The sequence below is a fragment of the Callionymus lyra genome, chromosome 2 (assembly GCF_982586985.1).
Source record: "Callionymus lyra chromosome 2, fCalLyr1.hap1.1, whole genome shotgun sequence".
Classification (NCBI taxonomy): domain Eukaryota; kingdom Metazoa; phylum Chordata; class Actinopteri; order Syngnathiformes; family Callionymidae; genus Callionymus; species Callionymus lyra.
In genome coordinates this window covers 44,936,511-44,955,893 of record NC_141819.1, presented here as the reverse complement: position 1 = coordinate 44,955,893, position 19,383 = coordinate 44,936,511, and the positions used below count along the sequence as shown (strand labels likewise).

The window sequence follows — 19,383 nt, the reverse complement described above, 5'->3', positions numbered from 1 at the left end:
CTTTTCGCTGTTTCAGTTTGCTTTCCATCCGTGCAAATATACCATATCAAATAATACATTTTCAGTTCGACTCTGGAAATAGCGTCACTTATGCTTATATAGTACATGCGTGTTTAATTTACACGTTACATACTTTTGAGACACTACTACTACATTACTACATTTCATTATATAGTTTTGATTTGTTTTTTGATTTATATATATATATATATATATATATATATATATATATATATATATATATATATATATATATATATATACATATATTCAGATTTGTTTTTTGATTTATATATATATATATATATATATATATATATCAAAAAACAAATCAAAAACAGACATAAAAGTAATGGAATGTAGTAGTAGTGTCTCAAAAGTATGTAACGTGTAAATTAAACACGCATGTACTATATAAGCATAATGAAAGATGAACCTGTAATCGCTCACGTCTATATATATATATATATATATATATATATATATATATATATATATATATATATATTATATATATACTGTATATATATTATATATATATATATAGCAGGAGAATTTGTGTGTACAGGATGAGATTGCCTGCTCCAACTTTGCGTGAGATCGTAAATAGGTAATTATGCAAAAAGAAATAAGAAATACACCTTCTTTTCTTTCTTATAGAATTTATTTCACAGTGTAATCGTGTAATCAACAAACATTAAAAAAAACATATATATAAATGACTATCAGTCGGCATGAGGCTCGAGGTTCGACTAATAATAAAAAAGGTACTTTTGTGTTCTATCAAAATATTATCTGAAAACGTCTTATTACATCCACCTTCAAAACGTTGCATTTTCTTCTCCAGCGTCACATGTATCGCTCCAGCCCAGTGGCAAAGTTCGCTTGTCTCATGTACGAGTTGTTGTAGGAGCTTATGGAGCTGGACAGGCCCAGCAGCTGGTCCGTGTGCTCCGCGCAGGATCCGGGTCGAAGGGCCGGGAGCGAGAGCCGGTTGCTGGAGGAGTACATCTGGGAGCCGCTCGGGGAGAAGCCTGGCTGGCTCATGTTCGGGAGGTTCGGGGGAGACGCGGGAGACGTGTAAGGGTAGCCAGGGGCTAGATTGGAGGTGATGATCCCGCCGTTCCTGCCCAGCATGTTGTTGGCTGGGCTGGCAGTCTGGGTCTGGTAACACGCCGACGGATCGGTGCCAGGTACCGAACAGTTGGACGTCATGTTGCCCAGCTCACCTGCGGCCAGCCCGAGCCCCTGAGAGGAGAGGTCCACCCCGGGACCTTGGATCTGTGGACTGATGATGTTGTCGATGCTGAACATGCGCCCCGGTCCAGAGTTCTGGTAGTGGTGCAGCATGGCCGGGTGCGGGGACGCCGAGGTCAGCTGGGACCCATAGCCAGACCCGATCCCTGCGTAAAGAGAGTTGGGGTATGAGGACCTCCCCATGGGTGTGGGTGTGAAGGCGCTGGAGCTCTGCATGTATCCCGGGTAGGTGCTCACATCTGTGCGCTTGAACCTCTTCCTTCTCCTCAAGAAGCTGCCGTTGTCGAACATGTCCTCGGCCGCGGGGTCCAGGGTCCAGAAGTTGCCCTTCCCGGGCCTCCCTGGCTCCCGCGGGATCTTGACGAAACAGTCGTTGAGGGTCAGGTTGTGGCGAATGGAGTTCTGCCACTTCTTGGAGTTCTCTCTATAGAAGGGGAACCGCTCCATGATGAACTTGTAGATGCCCCCCAAGGTGAGCTTCCTCTCCGGGGAGTTAGCGATGGCCATGGCGATGAGGGCTATGTAGCTGTAGGGGGGCTTCCCCCTCTGGACCGGACGCTTCCTCCTGCGGCTCCCGGTGGGCAGGTGCTCCTCCGTCTGGACCAGGGTACCCCCATCAGTGTTGGGGCTGCCCCCCGCGGGCTCGGTCTTGATCAACACATTGTCCTTGGATCTGGACTGGACCTGCAGCATCAGAGGCGGCTGAGAGTCCAGGACCACATGAGGAGACAGGACCACAGGACTGGCCTCCGCGGGCGAGTGCTGCGTGTCCGCCGTCATGTTGCACATGCTAGAGAAGAAAGAGTAGTTTGCTAGATTCATGCAAGAAAACTAGGTTTTGCCACTTTTCATGAAATGTTCCTCAGAGGAGGTTCTGGTCTCTGTTCTGCTCCCGAGGGTCTGGTTGTGTTATTCCAGGTGAGAGTGAGAGGCGTTAACAGTTTTATAGGGCGAGACCAAGATGACGTCAGATAGTTGGTGACGACTGGGGCAGCGAGTTTAATATTAAAAATCCAGAAAGAAAACGAAACGCATTGTTTTGAAAAAAAAAAGTTTGGTATGTGTAACCACTTTATGTTATATTTATAGAAAACAATGTACAGTGTAGTTTAGATTTAGACTAGATACATCTCCATCAAGATATACCAACCTTCTTTTTTAAAACCAAATCTGCAAGATGGAATTTAAAACATTAAATACATAAAACTATAAATTGCACAACTGTTTTTTAAATACTGGACCTAAAAAAAAAGAATGGCCATTGATCAACATTCAGTAAAGTTTAGATTAAGCCTTGCTTTGGGCGTTAATTAAACTTCTAGATTAAAGTATAAACTTTGCTGTTATTTTTATTCCTAGAGCATGGGGTTTTACAAAAATAATGATGTATCCCTATCAACCAAATAGCTAAATAAAGTAAGTTCAGTTGAGAAGTTCATGAACCTAAATCTAAATAAACACGGTCGTGACATACTGTCAGCGGAAGCCCCCCCACTAGGAGGCAGCAACACGCAGGGGTCTGGCTGAAAATGAGTTCGTCACTTGGTTCGTCGTAGATGGACCTCGTCGATGGAATCTCGAGCTATCATTCTGAGAAGATATTTTTGTCAAAGCAAGAAGGCTATTTAAAGACACCAAGAAGGACTTTAGATGAGTGCTCAAGGGTAAGTTGTATACATGTTGTTTTCCAATGTCTATTGCAAGCTATAGCTTTAATATCCAGAAAGAATTAAAGATAATATGTTGTTTTGAGTGTCTCTTAAACTTATCTTGGACCTCTTTTGAACTCACCATCTATGTGTCTGATTGTAGAAAAAGGCTTAAGCCCTGAACACCAAGAACCCAAACGTCATCAATCCTGGAAGTCTCCATTTCCAAGGGACTCATTGCATTAACAAAGCAACAACAATAGCATGGTTTACAGCGGGCTGGAGAAAGAGAAGCACACTATTACGTCATTATGGGTTCCGCTCTTGTAACCTCTCATTCGCCTAGATTTTAGACGGGGGGAATTTTATGAAATAATAACTTCAAAACACAGCATCATCATGATGAGGGATTTACTGCATCTTGAAGAGGAAAACTTTTGAACAGTAAGTCAGGAGAGTTGGGGTTTGACATTGGTTTCCCTTTCAATAAAGCACCCCCAGAAAAAGCAACTGTCTCAAGTTTTCTTTGTTCACTTTAAGGACAACGTGTAGAACAAGTCGTTTTATTGCTAAATGGAGCTAACAAATGTTTGTTTCTTTAACAGCTAGCTAGGTATGACTGCCCCACGACTGATAAAAGTAAGTAAGAAAGGAAGAATCTATTTAAAATGATTAAACTTATTTAATATAACATTTAATTTCAGTAGTTAATCTATAAATTGATGGTGAATTCATTTTCTCCTCAGAGTTTGAGAAGCTTGTTCAAGAGACCTTCGTGGCCATGCTGGATAAGTGAAATAGACTCAACTGTAGAGAAGACCTAGAAGACTTGAGTGGAATGTTACCCATAAAACCATGGAGACTTGTGACCAGGGAAATCCAGGAAGGAAGTATAACGGTCAGTGGTAAATCATAGAATCATGCCCAAAATTCAATTTTGAATAGCATGTCTGTAAGTAATTCCAAGATTCTGACACTGATGGTAACTTGTGATATCCTGCATATTGTAAAGCAGTCTCTTATTTGGGGGGAAGGATGTAAAGGCATACATGACTTACAACAGTCCCCTGCTCGTTGTGGAGGGGGCTATAAAGAGCTTTCTTTTGTATGTAAAAAGTATAGTATTGATACAATGAGCATGACTGTGTTACTGAAACATGTTTTTAAAAAAAAAAATTAAAATAAATTCAAATCATCACATCCTGGAACTACATCCATGTTACATTTACAGGTATACTCTTTAAATAACCTTATTAAACATTTTGAAAACTTTTATAAACTTATATGTAGTTTGGTTCTGATAATGTAGTTTGATATATTTGATATGGATTTCTATTTTGCATAAAAGTGTTTGAAAGTTGTCTAATTTAGTTCATTAGCTGTTGTTTAAATGCTCAGCCGATACATACATACACTGGCCTAAGATTATATATATACATGTCCATGACCCCGATCCACCCTGATCGGAAAATAATAACACACCAGTGAAAACAAACAATTTGGCTGTGAAAGATTTTGGTCAGTAAAGTAAATAGCCCTCCGTTAGATTCCTCTGTATTGGAAAGTGATAATCAAACAGAGGGCAGAGGAGTTGTCTTATGGATTCTGCAGTGAAATCACACTTCTGCACACAATTGGTACAACGTGAACTCAAAACTACCATGGTGGTTTGAAAGTGGAGAAACTAGCAGAGCACTAGTGGTCACTTTATCATATAAATTTATGAAGTTGACGTCCAAACTGATGATTGGAAGAAACATTTTGAAATTAAAAACATGCATTAATAATTGTATTAATATATACGCAGTAGAAAATGGATGGATGAGTGGATACACAGTATGTTGTGACCATCATGAACTATTTCAGCCAAGATGAATAAAATAAATAGCAATATTTTCATTCCATCAGATTCCATTCAGATTAATGTCAAGAGACACTTGCCAGTTCAGTTTTTTCAAATGCTCCCATAATACAAATGAATATCTGAATGTACATCCTTCCTCATTCAGTTTTGTACCTGAACTCTGACATTCCTGCAGACACTCACATTTATGAAGGAACAAACTCTTCATATTGATGTGTAATAAGTGAACCCCACAACTTTGCTCAGCTACTGACCATTAGTATGAAAGATACAGCACACACAAAGGTCAGAGATTTCCACTTTTTGTACAGCACTCATCTTAGTGACCACATTGACCGATCAACTTGTGACCCAAACTGTCTCTGAAGTCGTAGAGCAAGTCTATGCCAAGCAGCCAAACCGGTCATCATAGTCGACAACAACTCATGTTTCCCGTCATACTCATCCACCAACAAAACATGCCCCACACCCCCTACCACCGCACAGATGACTGGAGCCCTAAAAGCTGAGCCGCCACTCAGACACCACTAAGCCCAGCTGGCTACTCACAGCCAGTGGCTAACAGCTTCAGACAGGCGTGGGAGTGGGACTGTATCCGAGCAGGATCTGCCCCTAGAGCTGCCAGGTCAGGCAGGACAAACAGGGGCTCAGGCCAGGAAACGGGTCCTGCCTCAGGGCCTGCGGCCTCTTTGTAATCCCCTTGCCTCTCAACTAGCCCACCAGATCCTCCTGGTAGCGCCAGGCTGCCCGTTCAACCGGTGACAATCAGACATGCAGTTGATGATATTTAGTTGTATCATCTGGAATAATTTTTGGAAAACAAATCATGACGCTTCAGGTGTGTCAGTTTCATTCCCCATACTAGTCACAGCCACTGATTTTCAAATTCTTAATGTGGCAATGTGACTTTTGTGAACGCAGGGAAGAGAAGAATAGTCCACATGACTTCTTTCCATCCCAAAATTATGTAGCCGAAAGCTAAAGTAAATCGCTTTTTTCTGAAGGTCTGCACCAAGGCTGGTACCTGTTTTTCCTCCTATCTTATATGTTGTTATTTCAACTTTAAATAACAGTAAATAACTGTTAAACTGTAAATAAGAAAATGTAAATGAAATAGAATTTAAACTATACTAGCCTAAGTGACCAGTGTCAGAGATATTCTTTTCCCTTTTGACAAATGTCCGTTTTGTTTTTAATGCAATTAAGAATGAATTTTTGTTGTATTCTGTTAAAAAAGAAAGTATCCTTTAAATTATCTCATACCACACAAATAAACTGCTATCTAGATCTGACCCTGTTTTCTTCCGCTAGCTTTGTTTCTTTCCTGTGACAGCCTCCCTGACAAAAACACAAGCACAAGCAACAAACAAGCTTTACCCCTTATGCTGGGCTTACACCAAAACTTTTTTTTACAGTTAGCCTGACTAACAACGCTCCTGTCACCCCAATTGTTAACTGTCATTTGGTAGTCATTTGCAGTCTGTGACCGCGGTTCATGCCAGTCTTTCCCTCGTCTTGGACGTTCGATGTGTCTTTGATATTATCTCAAGTTGCAGTGATGTACCACGATCTGGAAACAGGAGACCAGACCCACATTATAAAAATCGTGGTCGAGAAGAACAAGTGCTAGCAAGCATCCATACCTCTTTCATGTCAACCGCCAGCAAACAATAGATTTAATAAGTATCTGTATGGTATTTTTGATGTATTTATTAATAAATGTGAATATGAATAATACATTTTTTATAGCAAATAACAGTCTTGTGTTTTATCTTAATTGTTATTAAAATAATAATATAAATACTATAAAAATATCTAACTTGTATTTTAAATAATGACTTAAAACTAAAGTTACAGAAAAGAAAAAATAAGTACTCTGTTTATTTTGTTAGGTTAATTTCAGGGGATTTTGTGGTATTTGTTTGTTTAATTACTGACCCAACAAGATTCTTACTTTATAAAAGCTCTAGTCTGGGACTAAAAACTTTAGATGTGAACTTATAGTCTTTTCTTGTTTAAATCTTTTCAAAGTCTTTATGTTTCCAGATAGGATTAGACATACAGTATATTCTCAGTATGTGCCAAAAGAGAGAAAACTAGATATAATGTTGAATGATTTACCATTTTTTGTTTCAATGTTTGTTGGTAAGATGATAAGCATGACGATAGACATTTTCGTGGGAATCTGATATCATGACTCTCAACTCTTTTCTAGCTATAATACTGGGCAATAGTGAACGTTGGGGTACTTGCTGAGCAAACACTTGGAATTAATTCATTCTCAAAGTTGCTCCAGGGGACAGGGAGCAGGGGGTTTGGGGGAGAACCAATGAGTGAGAGGTGTAGAGACAGAAACACACGAGAGAGCACAACCTTTTCTTACTCAAGCTCATCAAGCACGGGCCAGGGCTCTTGAAAACCAAGGGATTAGCAGGCTGCTAAGTCTGCTCTGGCCTGCGCCGCCTCGGCTCTCTCCTGCACTGCACGCTTGACCGCCCTGCTATAGCCCCACACATGGTTCTCACACACACTGCATTAGCCGCCTGCTCATATGGATCTCATCATTCTTTTGTGACACCACAGCTTCTTTCTAGATAAATAAAATAAGTTCAAATAAATGAATACACCGAATAAAAAAAGTGGGTCTTGTCCTCTGAAGTTAACAAGCGAGGATGTAGTGGAGCTTTCGGCTTGACTTCCCACAACAGACACAAGAGGAAATCCCTCTGATTTCATCCAGGATGGTGACATCTAAGAGACTAATCATCTCTTGGAGGTCATAGCTTCCAAAGATAAGAAGAGCAATTACAGTATTAGAAGATTGCTTGTTTAAAAGAGTGTAAATTAAAATAAGAGTTCAAGACAACATCTCTCACTTCCAGCTTAGGTGAGATAATGGATTGATAACGATCAATTTATGATGATTTTAAGACTTTGAGAGAAATTGGTCCAAACACAAAATAAGGAAGTTCGATGGAACACTCAGAGGTATGCATTATAGGGATGTAATCTGGGAAAAAAAGTTTGCAAAGTCACTTTTAAACTGAGAGAAAGTACTATCTTTAGAAACACTGTTGACTAATGCAGTTGACTAATTTAACAGCTGCAGGGTTGTGTGCATTTGTGTATTCTGGGCATTCCTAATAGACTGTGTGGACTGGAGTGGCAGACTGGGCTGGGATGAGCAATGCATTTCACATAGTGGTAGGGAGAAAATACTTAGTCTGTGTTTTTATTCTCCTCTAAAATATATGATTTACCTCTTAGCTAAAACACAAATCTCACTTAGTCATAACCCTGAGTGAAGAATATATTTTTACATTAAATGCATCGGATGAAACATTACTCGATTGTATGAATGGCTTAAAGAAATGAAGACTCAGTATCAGTGAGGTCAGAGCCACTTGCGCAAGTCCGGCATTAGACGTCACAGTTTCGAAGCAGAGAGAAAGAGTGAGGGGGTGAAGAGACAACAGCGTTCATTCAGATGTCTTATCTGCTAGCACACTGCATCCTTTCAACATGCTCCCCCTCGCTTACCTGTCATGCCTTCCAGAACCACCTTATTTTAGGCAGATTTACATTTCTTATACCCATGTAGGAGCTAATTGACTCTGTGTTGCTAACAGCGACCTCATCAGCAACATGTATTGTCCACATCAAAGCAGCTGTTGGTGGGAGGATTGCATGGTGTTGAGAGATCACAAGTCAGCATGTAGACATTCAGCCAACCCGGAGGCTTTATTAGTATGAAAGAGGGAAAGGACCACGCACACACACATGCACGCACACACACACACACTCTCACACACAAAACAGATGATAGCGCCAAGCCTGAAAGTGCAACCTTTATCAGGCTCAATTATTAAAACAGAAAGGTCAAAATTAATTTTCTCAGTGACTTTCAGGAGAAGGCAGATTGACTTCAGCATGATGCTTTTTCAATTTCCAGTATGTCCATTATGCAACTCAAGCATCGATCAGCAATTACCTGTTGTAACTTCTCGTGTTTCTAGTGGCTTGTCAAACAAGCGTTTAGAACTTGTTTATCACTCAGACACACACCCGGGCTTGAGCTATTGTTTTCCATCTCAAAGAAAAACAGCTCAAAATTGTAGGATCTGTAGCTATTGTGTTTTTCAAGACTGTGCGCGCAAACCTCCCATGTAAGTACAGATAAACGAACAAGGCCACATCCACATGTGCAAATGAAGCTTTGTCTATCTATCTGCCCCGATTATATTTGCCAACGTATGTTTGCTTAGAGACCTTCATTTCCCTTTATTTTATTCTTCCATCACTTCATGTTACTCTCATGGTTTCATTCATCTGTTTGGTGTAAATCCCATTTTATTAACCCTTGTGTTGTCCCTGGGTAAAAATTAACCTAGAGGCCCAAAAATATGTGTTTGAGGTAACCCTTGTGTTGTTTCTGGGTCAAGTTGAACAACCTCCACCACTGCATATGTAGTTATATAAGCTAGGGAGGAACTGCAAATTGAAATTGAAATTTCACATGGTTCAATGTCATTGTCACAATATATCTTTTGTCATTATTTTGTCATTTCCTCATGTCTGGAAAGTCCCACATAGAGTTATCATCAAAATATTAATTCTACTATCTAATTAAACATTTTAATCCTTGATAAAAAGTTATTTTCATTATTTAAATGATTCCCTTGATATACAACTTTAATAATAAATAAAATTACAATTTTATGACAGTCTTGACCTTAACCTGTTTTAGATACAATACCGGACATTTCCATGTTCTGTTTTTGCCTTAAGTCTTAATCCAAGACCATCGTCTTTTCAGTGTTTGGCTTGCTTTCCACAAACCCTGACCATGATAAGCCGTAAAAGATGAACGGATGTTTCTTCCTCTAAGATATCAAGCAAGATATAACTTTATTTCAATATTTTTTCCCGTTGTTAGATAGGGTCAGTTAGACCTACCTACCGACCGACCGACCGACCGACAGATAGATAAATAGATTTTAGACATTATTCATCCCTCTGGAGATCTCCTTCGGGAAATTGTTTTTCCAGCACACAGCAACACTGATTCATTAAACAAAAACAAGAACAAAGTGCGATAAAAAGAAAGAACATACATCAAAGAAAAATTAAAAGTAAAAAGAATACAAAAATCATCTTTTCACTCCACTCCTGTCCCCAAACTCAGAATTAATCAGCCTAATAGCACGAGGAATGAATGAGTCCTTGAGTCTATTTGTGTTGCATCTGGCGAGGAGCATTCTGTGCACTCCATCTGCTTCTCTGCTCACTGATGACAGTGTTCAGAGGATGACTGTCATCATCCATGATGGACAGTAGTTTGTCCAGTGATCTCCTCTCAGCAACTGTCACCAGTGAGTCCAGCTTCATGCCAACCACAGAGCCAGCCCTCCTGATCAACCTGTCCAACCTGTTGACGCTCCTTAGTTGTCTCAAGCTATACCCCAAGCGGGACCAATTTCGGAAAGTGCACCTTCCCTCTAAGGCTTTGCAGGACATCCAGTTTTGGAACTCCCTGGCCAACCTCAGATGGAGAGTTCCACTAGGTTGCGTCCTTCATCACACTTTAGTGTTCACAGATGCATCTCTGACAGGTTGGGGAAGCACCTCAGGTCAGACCTATGCCAGCGGGGTCTGAATCTAGAGTTGAAAGCAATCAATTCATTCCCGTAGTCTGAAGAGCAAAGCAGGAATTTCTGAGGTTAATAGTAAGTAATTAAGCAAGTAATTTATATTTGTAGAGCGCTTTTCCAGACCAGGGTCACAAAGCACTTAAACAATCAAAACAATACTCAATAAAATATATGCTAAAAGGTAAATACAACACCAAGACAAACAAAGGATTCTAAGAAAATCAAGGAAAAGCCTGCACAAATAAAAGTGTCTTAAGATGTTTCTTGAAGGAGTCAGTAGATCCATCAAGCGCAAAGAGAGAGGAAGATCGTTCAAAGCTTATGAGCAACAGCCTGGAAGGATTTCTCTCCTCTGGTCCTGAACCGTGTGCGAGGAACCATCAGCAGACCTCAGAGCCCGAGCTGGGGTGTAAGGCTGGATCACACTTATGGAAGGAGGAGCCTGACCATGAATAGCTCAGTGTTTTGTAGGCGAGACAGCTCCTTCTTGTTAAGACATGAAAACAAACTGTTGCAATAGTCCAGACGGGAAGACACAAACACGTGGATTATGAACTCCAGAACATGCTGTGAAAACATTTTCCCAAGTTTAGACATTTTTCTCAGTTAGTTAAAGTGTTCGCCTCAGCTATAGCAACGAGGCATGTCAGGTTCGAAGGTGCTTCGGCTCGTAACCACCCCCTGGTGGTGAGGTTCTTATGGGGGGCCTACAGGCTCCAAAGGTTCTGGACTCCGCCTTCTGGGAAACAACTTTCATGCTGCGGGCGTTTCATCCGCCGCCCAACTTGGACCCGGGTCAGGAACATCTTCACCTGTTTTTTCCAGTGCGGGATGTGGCCTGTTACTTGCAGCAGTTGGCTGTTTTTAGGCGCTCTTATGCCCTGTTCATCTTCCAAGGTAGATGTCGGCTAGGTGAGGTGGTTTCCCCTCAGACGTTCTCTCAATGGGTGAGATCAGCCATTATCCGGGCCTACCAGGCAGCGGGCTCCTACCGGCCTGGGGGCACATTCCACCCGTGGGGTGGCAGCCTCAGTGGCTCTTTTGTGCGGTGTTGCAGCGGAAGACATCTGCTCGGCCGCTTTTTGGGCTGGCGGGGCCCTAATGATGCTGCTGCGAGGTACGTCATCCAGTTGGGTGTATATTCATCCCGTCTTGCTTCGTCTTTGTTTAAACCAGTAGCGAAGCCGTTAGAGGACAGAGCACCAAATCACCAAATAGTTATTGGTTTCATAACTTCAGGTTCTATGAATTGGTGAGAAGCCGTCTCTCAGCTGAGTTTTGGGTAGGAGGAAGTGCGGCCTAACCCAGCTGGCAGGGCCTCAAGGGTAAACCAGTAGCGAAGCAGTTAGAGGGCTTCACACCAATTCGTAGAACCTGAAGTTATGAAATCCATACCTCAGGGGTTCCTCTGCATGTTCTACCAGTCTGTGGTGGCCAGTGTCCTGCTCTATGCTGTGGTGTGTTGGGGTGGGAATGTGTCCAAGAGGAGTGTCAAAAGGTTGGACAGGTTGATCAGGAGGGCTGGCTCTGTGGTTGGCATGAAGCTGGACTCACTGGTGACAGTTGCTGAGAGGAGATCACTCGACAAACTACTGTCCATCATGGATGATGACAGTCATCCTCTGAACACTGTCATCAGTGAGCAGAGAAGCAGAATGAGTGCACGAATGCTCCTTCCCAGGAGCAAAACAAATAGACTCAAGGACACATTCATTCCTCTGGCTATTAAATTGTACAATTCTGAGTTTGGGGGCAGGAGTGGAGTAAAAGTATCATGATGTTCTGTTCTATGTTAGTCTTTGTATCCTTTGTCTTTGTTATTTTTCTATGGTCTATGTTCTTTATCTTTATCTTTAGACTTAGATTGTATCATCTTGTTCTTCTCTAGTTGCCGTAAAAACATGGCAAAACAGAGAGATATGCGATGACAGCCGCATGCGCTCCCGGATCAACAGTAACTTGAAAGCAACATGGCTGAAATAATAACGCCAACTTTGGTTGAGAGGAATAAATCAACACCGTCCACGACCAAAGTGTGAGGTTTACCTTTTGTCTCTCCCTGCTTAAAGATGGCATCTTTTCTCAGCAAGATACCGTCTTCATCTGCACCGTCTATCTGAATATTCGTTTATTCATGTTCCATTCTGCGATTATCATGTGAATTATTTATTTATAGCCCAAAGCGTGGAGGCGACTCTGTTCAGTCAACCAGTCCAGCTCCTGAAAAAAAAACTGCATCCAAGTGTAAGTAAATGTTAAAAGTCAATGAATTTAGAAATAATTTCGTTTTCTGCTCGTACCAAATAAAAAATAAAAAAGTTTTAAAATGGTTGTTGTTTCTTTTGTCTCCTATACTTTATGTGTTCTTTAGCAAGTGGAGCAGTTGTCAAATCTCTGTATCTGCAGGTTGCTGAGAAGTATGTTCTTTCAAAGGTGCTGTGTTATGACTTATATACACATTACATTCAACACGTTTAAACTACCTGTGATGAAAATATAATCTTTTCTTTTGTTCTTTGGTAATGATGTGGTGAGTCTGCTTGTCCCACCTTGTGAAAAACTGCTGGTGTCAAAACTCAAGTGGGCACTTTACCAAGAAGAACGACGGCTCCTCCATCTCTTGCAACGTGTAAGGATCTCATATGAGCTGTGCCAGTCAGCTTATCCTGTGTGCTGCTAAAATACAGTACACACTACCAGAGGCACATCTCATGATAAATTCCCAATTATTTAGTTACTAAAAGGTTTCAGGGTAGTTTTATCTTGCCCTTTAAAGTATATACTTTATTGAATATTGTTTTGATTGTTTAAGTGCTTTGTGACCCTGGTCTGGAAAAGCACTATATAAATAAAAATTACTTACTTACTTACTTATATTTGCTGGCTTCAGGACATAAATGAATGTCAATCCAAGTAAGTATTATACAATGTTATGATTTTGTAGCAGGTATTGCGCTAATTCAAACAAAATTAATTTGAAGTAATTTCAGCAAACGACTGATTAGATGAGCTGCTGTTGTTAATAACTGATCCAACCTTTAAAATTTTCTTATGTATTTAAACAATTGTTGGGTGGAATATTAACAATGAATTGAGATTAAACATGCATTTTTAAAATGTCATTCTTGTCATTGCAGCAACTCTAGCAAGTGTAACCGAACCCTTTGTTTTGGGGGAAAGTGTCCTGCAATCTACTTTCTCTGATGGACACTGTGTCCGCCCAAATTGACATTTCATTTAATAAAGGTAAACCTGAAAAATTCAAATGAAATCTTTATTGATTTAATTTAAAATAATTTAATGATAATCCCCCCCCCCTTCCTTTTAAGACAAAATTGTAGCCGAAAATCAAATGAAAACTGGCGTGGAAAAGGCGTATGAGATCATCAAGATGCAGACATTGATGTTGGCCTTTCTTAAGGCAAAGGTGAGTGAAAGGAAATGACTATGAATATCTTGGCTGATAAATGGATGCGGAAAACTATAATAAAAAGAAAAGTATATATATTTTCCCTTAAAATCAATGGTTGGTTTTGTTTTCCCAAATTCGCTCTTTCTTAAGGAGCAAGTAATGTGTTGATTTAAGTGTCTCTAAAATTGATCTTGGACCTCTATTGTACTCATCAGTATGTGTCTGTTTGTACATGTGCTTAAGCCCCGCCACTGAAAAATGCTTTTTCTTAAGTGGGTGGCTTTTATGGAGATGAAATCTTGTTTACCATAACCACAACCCACTTTGCTGTGATTGGTCAAGCATCTGGGTTTGTCACCGCATGTCATCAAACCCAGAAATCTCTACAAGGAATTAATTGTAGTAGGACTCAACAACAGATGACTGTAGGGGGAGTGAAGACCATTATTACATCATAATGGGATCAGCTATCGTAACCTCTTGTTTATAGAGAGTTCAGATGCGGTAGAACTTTATAAAGTAATAACTTTCAAGTGGTTAGTCATCATCAAGAGGGACTTACTGCATCTTTGATTGAAGGACTTGATGACTTTGAAACATGCACTGTATAACTGTATACAATGATGATTGATGACGCACGGCACAAACCTCAATGCTTGACCTATTACAACAGAGTGGGTGTGGTTGAGGTAAAAGTTGTTTCAACGAAGAACAAAGCATTCTTAGTGGACTGGGCTTAAGTGAATTTTATATTGTAAATATTTCAATTAAAAGAGAGCGTTGTGCAAACAAGGTCCAATTAAGGAGTCAATTAAATCTACACATTGGTGTTTAGCGGTTTAAGAGTTTCTTAACAAATCTGAGAATCCCAGCCATTATTTGTTTGAGGACCAGTCCTTTCACGTTGGTAAAATGTCAAGTGGAATGAAAAAAAACTTGGTTTATGTATAAATGCTGAAAGAAATTGCGTACATAAAAAATAATGTTTCTACTTTGAATCTCTAGTAATAACGCGTTGTATGAATGGTTATTGTTACCATAGTATCTGATGATATTTTTAGTTTTTTGTGTTTTAGAATGAAAGCAACACAGCAAAGCTCAAGCAAGAAGCTGAAGAGAGGCTGCTGCTGATGACAGAAGAAGTGGAAGCTCTGCACAAATAAGCGCCGGTTTCTAATGTTGGAAAGAGAAAGACTATGGACCAATTCACTGGATATTCAGGTTACACAAATGCTTCTTAATCATTTCAGAACTTGGTCAATTGAGATATTGGGCACTTTCTTCAGGCTGCTGCATTGACACCTGTGGTGGCATGTACTAGGGAGTTCTCAGAAGCATACAGTTCTCTCTCCACGGCTGTTGAATTATTTCTACACTGACGGCGAAAGACGTCAATATCTAGGCATGTCATTCTTTTTTAGATATATTTATTTATACATTTAATCTGAAGCTCCATGTCAAATCATATTCGCAACTTTAATTTTAGATAAAGCAGTGGTCCACCTGAAGGAAAGTGAAACGTTGCTTAGAGAGCGCACAGATGATATAGCAATAGCTCTGCTGCTGTACAATGCCTGAAGGATCTGAAATGTGCATTGAAAGAACTCAATCAGGAGTGTTCAGGGTGAGTGAAGTTATGCTTTCTGGCTCTGGTTACATTTTGTCTTCTGAGGGATCACAAAGGTGAAAAATGATCTACTTGTTGTCATTATTAAGGGCTTTCATCACTACTCTACTGTCAAGACAAAATTCTGGTTAAATCTTTTCAGGCTGTTGCTCCTAAGCTTTGGAACAATCTTCCTCTCTCTCTGTGTTTGATGGAGTCTACTGACACTTTTAAGAAACATCTTAAGACGTTTTTATTTGTTCAGGCTTTTCCTTGATTTTCTGGAACTCCTGTTGTGTTAGCAGTTTTATCTTGATATTTAAAATATATACTTTATTGAATATTGTTTTGATTGTTTAAGCGCTTTGTGACCCTGGTCTGGAAAAGCGCTATACAAATAAAAATTACTTACTTACTTACTTACTTTTGTCATAAATGCATTTGCTATCAGTGGTGTTAGTCCTGCAATTAAACAAAATGCTTGTGAATAAAAATGAATCAAGATTTACATTAGATTATTTCCATGAATCTGTGACATTTGTCCGTATTTTCATTATTTAGGAGTCATTTTAAGCCATATATGCTCTGCCTGTTGCAAATTATATATATATATATATTTATATATTTAATTAATATACATTTTAATATAATGTCTATATCACCTTCTGTGTAATCCATTATTTCTCAAAACATTTTAGTTTTCATCACTGGGTAGGGAAAAGTGTCCAAGTTCATCTGATTTAATAAAATGAATTACTCAAAAAATGCTGAATGGTGTCTTTCCAAAGCAATATTTACAATCATTAATTTTTCAAGTTGAATTTCGTTGCCCTAAAATAAAAAATAAAGTCAAGATTGTATATTATTGTTGTTGTTTAATATCATATACATATATAACGTGACAGGGCGGCCATCTTGGTACAGACCCACTCGCTCCTACAGTGCATTACGTCTATAGATGACTGCTGTGTTTACACTATAAAAGTGATCATAAATCGATCATTTGTCAAGCTTTTTTTCACGGGGTTTGTAACAAATACAGACCAAACCGTTTGAAAATCCACCGAGAATGCAGCGAATAATTGTATTTTAAGATTGAGAAGTACCTCCTTCCCTAGAGTTGTTAGTGCGCAGCTGCCTCTGATTGCACTGTACCAAGATGGCGGCGCTTTATACACATCCTCTGCAGTCGATGCGGTGTCTATCTATGTCTATGGTTAATTCACGCACACACCCGATTCTACTCGTGACGTCAGGTCCAATACATTTCCCTATTGGGTGACGTTGTCACATGACTGCCATCCTTCCGCATGCAGTTAAGTCATGGAGCACCGAGGTGTCTCTTGCCAAAAGTAAGTGTAACGAGTTATTTTAACCTGTGAACTTGTATATTTTCGCTGTTTGAAAATTAAAATCCTGCTCCAGGGTGATGCTCTAATGTTCAGCGGACACAGCTAAAATATTCACTGTTCAATCGGCAACCTTGTAGTCACTAAATACAGACGGTTTTATGGAAGCCCGACGCTTATTCCAGCAACACATGACGAGTTTTTGACAGGTTAAAAGTCAAAGTTATGTTCCCCTTCCTTCAGTTTTCATACCATCCTGTAACACTTGCCTCGACTATTACAAAGACAGTGTGGCATCATAGACGGTAGATTACATCAATCAAAGCCCTGTAGGAGCCTGGGTCCCAGACAGGCAATGACCTGTCCTGATAAGATACTTTACCACCTGCAACGCATCGTAGAACGAGCTGTTAAATGTATTTATATATATTGTAATGTGAAGGAATGGACTGAATGGTTAACTTGCTAGCCTAGCTAATTGATCATCGTTCTTTCTGAAGGAGATTTAAGTAAAACTTACAACCTTGAAAAGAATTTTGTTGGCAGTGAGTTTTAGAATAATGCCCTTGTCCATCTTGTCCTTATTCATTCAGTTTTGTTACATTTATGGATGTTTAAACATGATTATTTTGTGTGTATTTGAGTGTATTTCTTATTTTTAGGTTGTTATTTGTTACAGAGCCCACGACCAGGGTAGGGTTGCTACAACACGAGGGGAGTCGAGGCACCAAAAACCTGACCATCAAAAAGGACGAAGGAAAGTCAATGTAGGAAGTCCGAGCAAAATAACTAAAAATGAAGAAATGATACCAAGAGGTAACTGTATGACCATGTGCCCTACACATGAGCTCAAACTGAGAGAGTCACAGAACCTCCTACATCGCTTCGAGGTCATCATGGGCACTGAGAAAGACCGGCGTCCCAGGGCGGATCCCCATCGAATTGTTAAGGAGTATTCAAGACCTGCGGCAGGGAAAGACTGTACCAAATCCAGTAACCTCCGCCCTCCAGCTGTGCTAAAGAAAACTGTCTTTTACCTTATTGATCAAATTGCTGATTCAGCTCACCTACATCCCTGGACTGAGGTGCGACTGATGCTCATGTACTTATTAATCTTTTATAACCACAGAACATAGACATTCTTTCATATTGAGTTCAATATTTATATTATTTTATCGACCCGAATACTAAAACGACTAAATATGTATTTGTTATCCCACAGGTGTACACCTTTGTATTCGACCGACTGCGCGGAGTGAAGCAGGACATGATCATTCAAAGAGTTTGTGGAGTGGACTGTGTGGCCATTTTGGAACGGACTGTACGATTCCTGATCTATGCCTCTTACCGTCTGTGTAGTGAACCACTAAGGCTTTATGACCCTCAAATAAATGACGCACACCTACAGGAGAATCTGAGCTGGCTCTTGGACTGCTATAAAAGGGAACCAGGGGTCCACGTCAATGAAGAAGAATTCCTGGCCCTCGGTCTGCTTTACAATTTAGGTGGGTCCTGTATCTTTAATAAAAGGAGATTTAGTTTGACCTCTATGTATACAAGTTCACTAGTTAAAATGAAAGTATGTTTTATGACCTAGTCTAAAATGTTTTGTCTTCTTTTCCATTTCCTAAAGGTTCACCTCATGCCTTGCAGCACATCCTTGAACTACCGCCAGTGCTTCGTAACAGTCCGGTCGTTTTGCTTGCTCTCTCTATCAACCGGGCTTTTTTGGAGCGAAATCCTGTGCGCTTGCTCCGTATTGCGAGAAGACTTGACTTCCTTCAGGGTTGTGCTCTGCACAGAAACTTGGTGTCATGTCGAAGAGATCTCCTGCAAATATACAGTCATGGATACAGCAGCAAGAACTGCAGGTTTTCCCTTGAAAAGTTGTCTACGCTTCTGGCCCTTGATGTGACTTTAGCAGAGCAGTTATGTAAAGTTTATGGAGTGGAGATAAATGAGGACAACCAAGTAATTTTCACCAAGATGGCGTTCAAAGAGCCTAATGACGGGAGTCTCAGATGTACTCGCTATCATGGCATTGTTGCTGAGAAACTAGGAGATCTCAGGATTGGGAATGTCATCCATGGTTTTATTTGATAATCTTGTCTATATTTAATAAATGCTTCTTCTTATTATTATTCTTTGTTTATTTTCAGCATAGTCAAATATGCACTCTGATTATCTGTTTAAATGTTTTGGAGTTTCACATTTCTATGGGTACTACGGATTGTAAAGACATTCTAACAAAATCAATTTGTTCTTTATAAGCACATTCTGACACTTGGTTAGCTTGTCTCTTACAATATTTATAAACGGGTAAACTTATACTAGTAATACATAAAGCGTCTCAAGAGCAGGACTGCTGTTCATCACACTGACAACTGAGGGACAGAAGCTCTTCCTCACTCTGGTGTTCTTCTCTGTATGTTCCACAGTTTTCATATTTGCGCCCAATCTTTTTTTATCTACTAGACATGTTGGAGCTCAAGGTGAGGTTTTCTCCACCAACACTTCAGGTTTGCCACTTTCTGACTTTTAGATGCTCTCCATCATTATTAATTCATCAGACCAGTGTTGTGTTGTCGGCAAACC

General features: G+C 40.0%; 2 protein-coding genes and 1 pseudogene across 2 annotated transcripts; 2 read left to right on the top strand and 1 right to left on the bottom strand.

Annotated features, from left to right (window-relative positions):
• Nucleotides 1-702: 702 nt before the first annotated feature.
• foxe3 (forkhead box E3) lies at nt 703-2,079 on the bottom strand. The gene has a single exon (XM_087783142.1). The coding sequence runs from the start codon at nt 2,077-2,079 to the stop codon at nt 850-852; it is 1,230 nt and encodes a 409-aa protein (XP_087639268.1). The 3' UTR covers nt 703-849.
• A 9,040-nt stretch (nt 2,080-11,119) lies between these two features.
• LOC148087268 (HAUS augmin-like complex subunit 8) lies at nt 11,120-15,461 on the top strand (annotated as a pseudogene).
• Nucleotides 15,462-16,747: 1,286 nt separating this feature from the next.
• On the top strand, nt 16,748-18,929 carry sac3d1 (SAC3 domain containing 1). Its single transcript, XM_087783141.1, has 4 exons — nt 16,748-16,791; nt 17,468-17,873; nt 18,011-18,293; nt 18,422-18,929. The coding sequence occupies exons 1-4, from the start codon at nt 16,763-16,765 to the stop codon at nt 18,886-18,888; spliced, it is 1,185 nt and encodes a 394-aa protein (XP_087639267.1). The 5' UTR covers nt 16,748-16,762; the 3' UTR covers nt 18,889-18,929.
• Nucleotides 18,930-19,383: the final 454 nt, after the last annotated feature.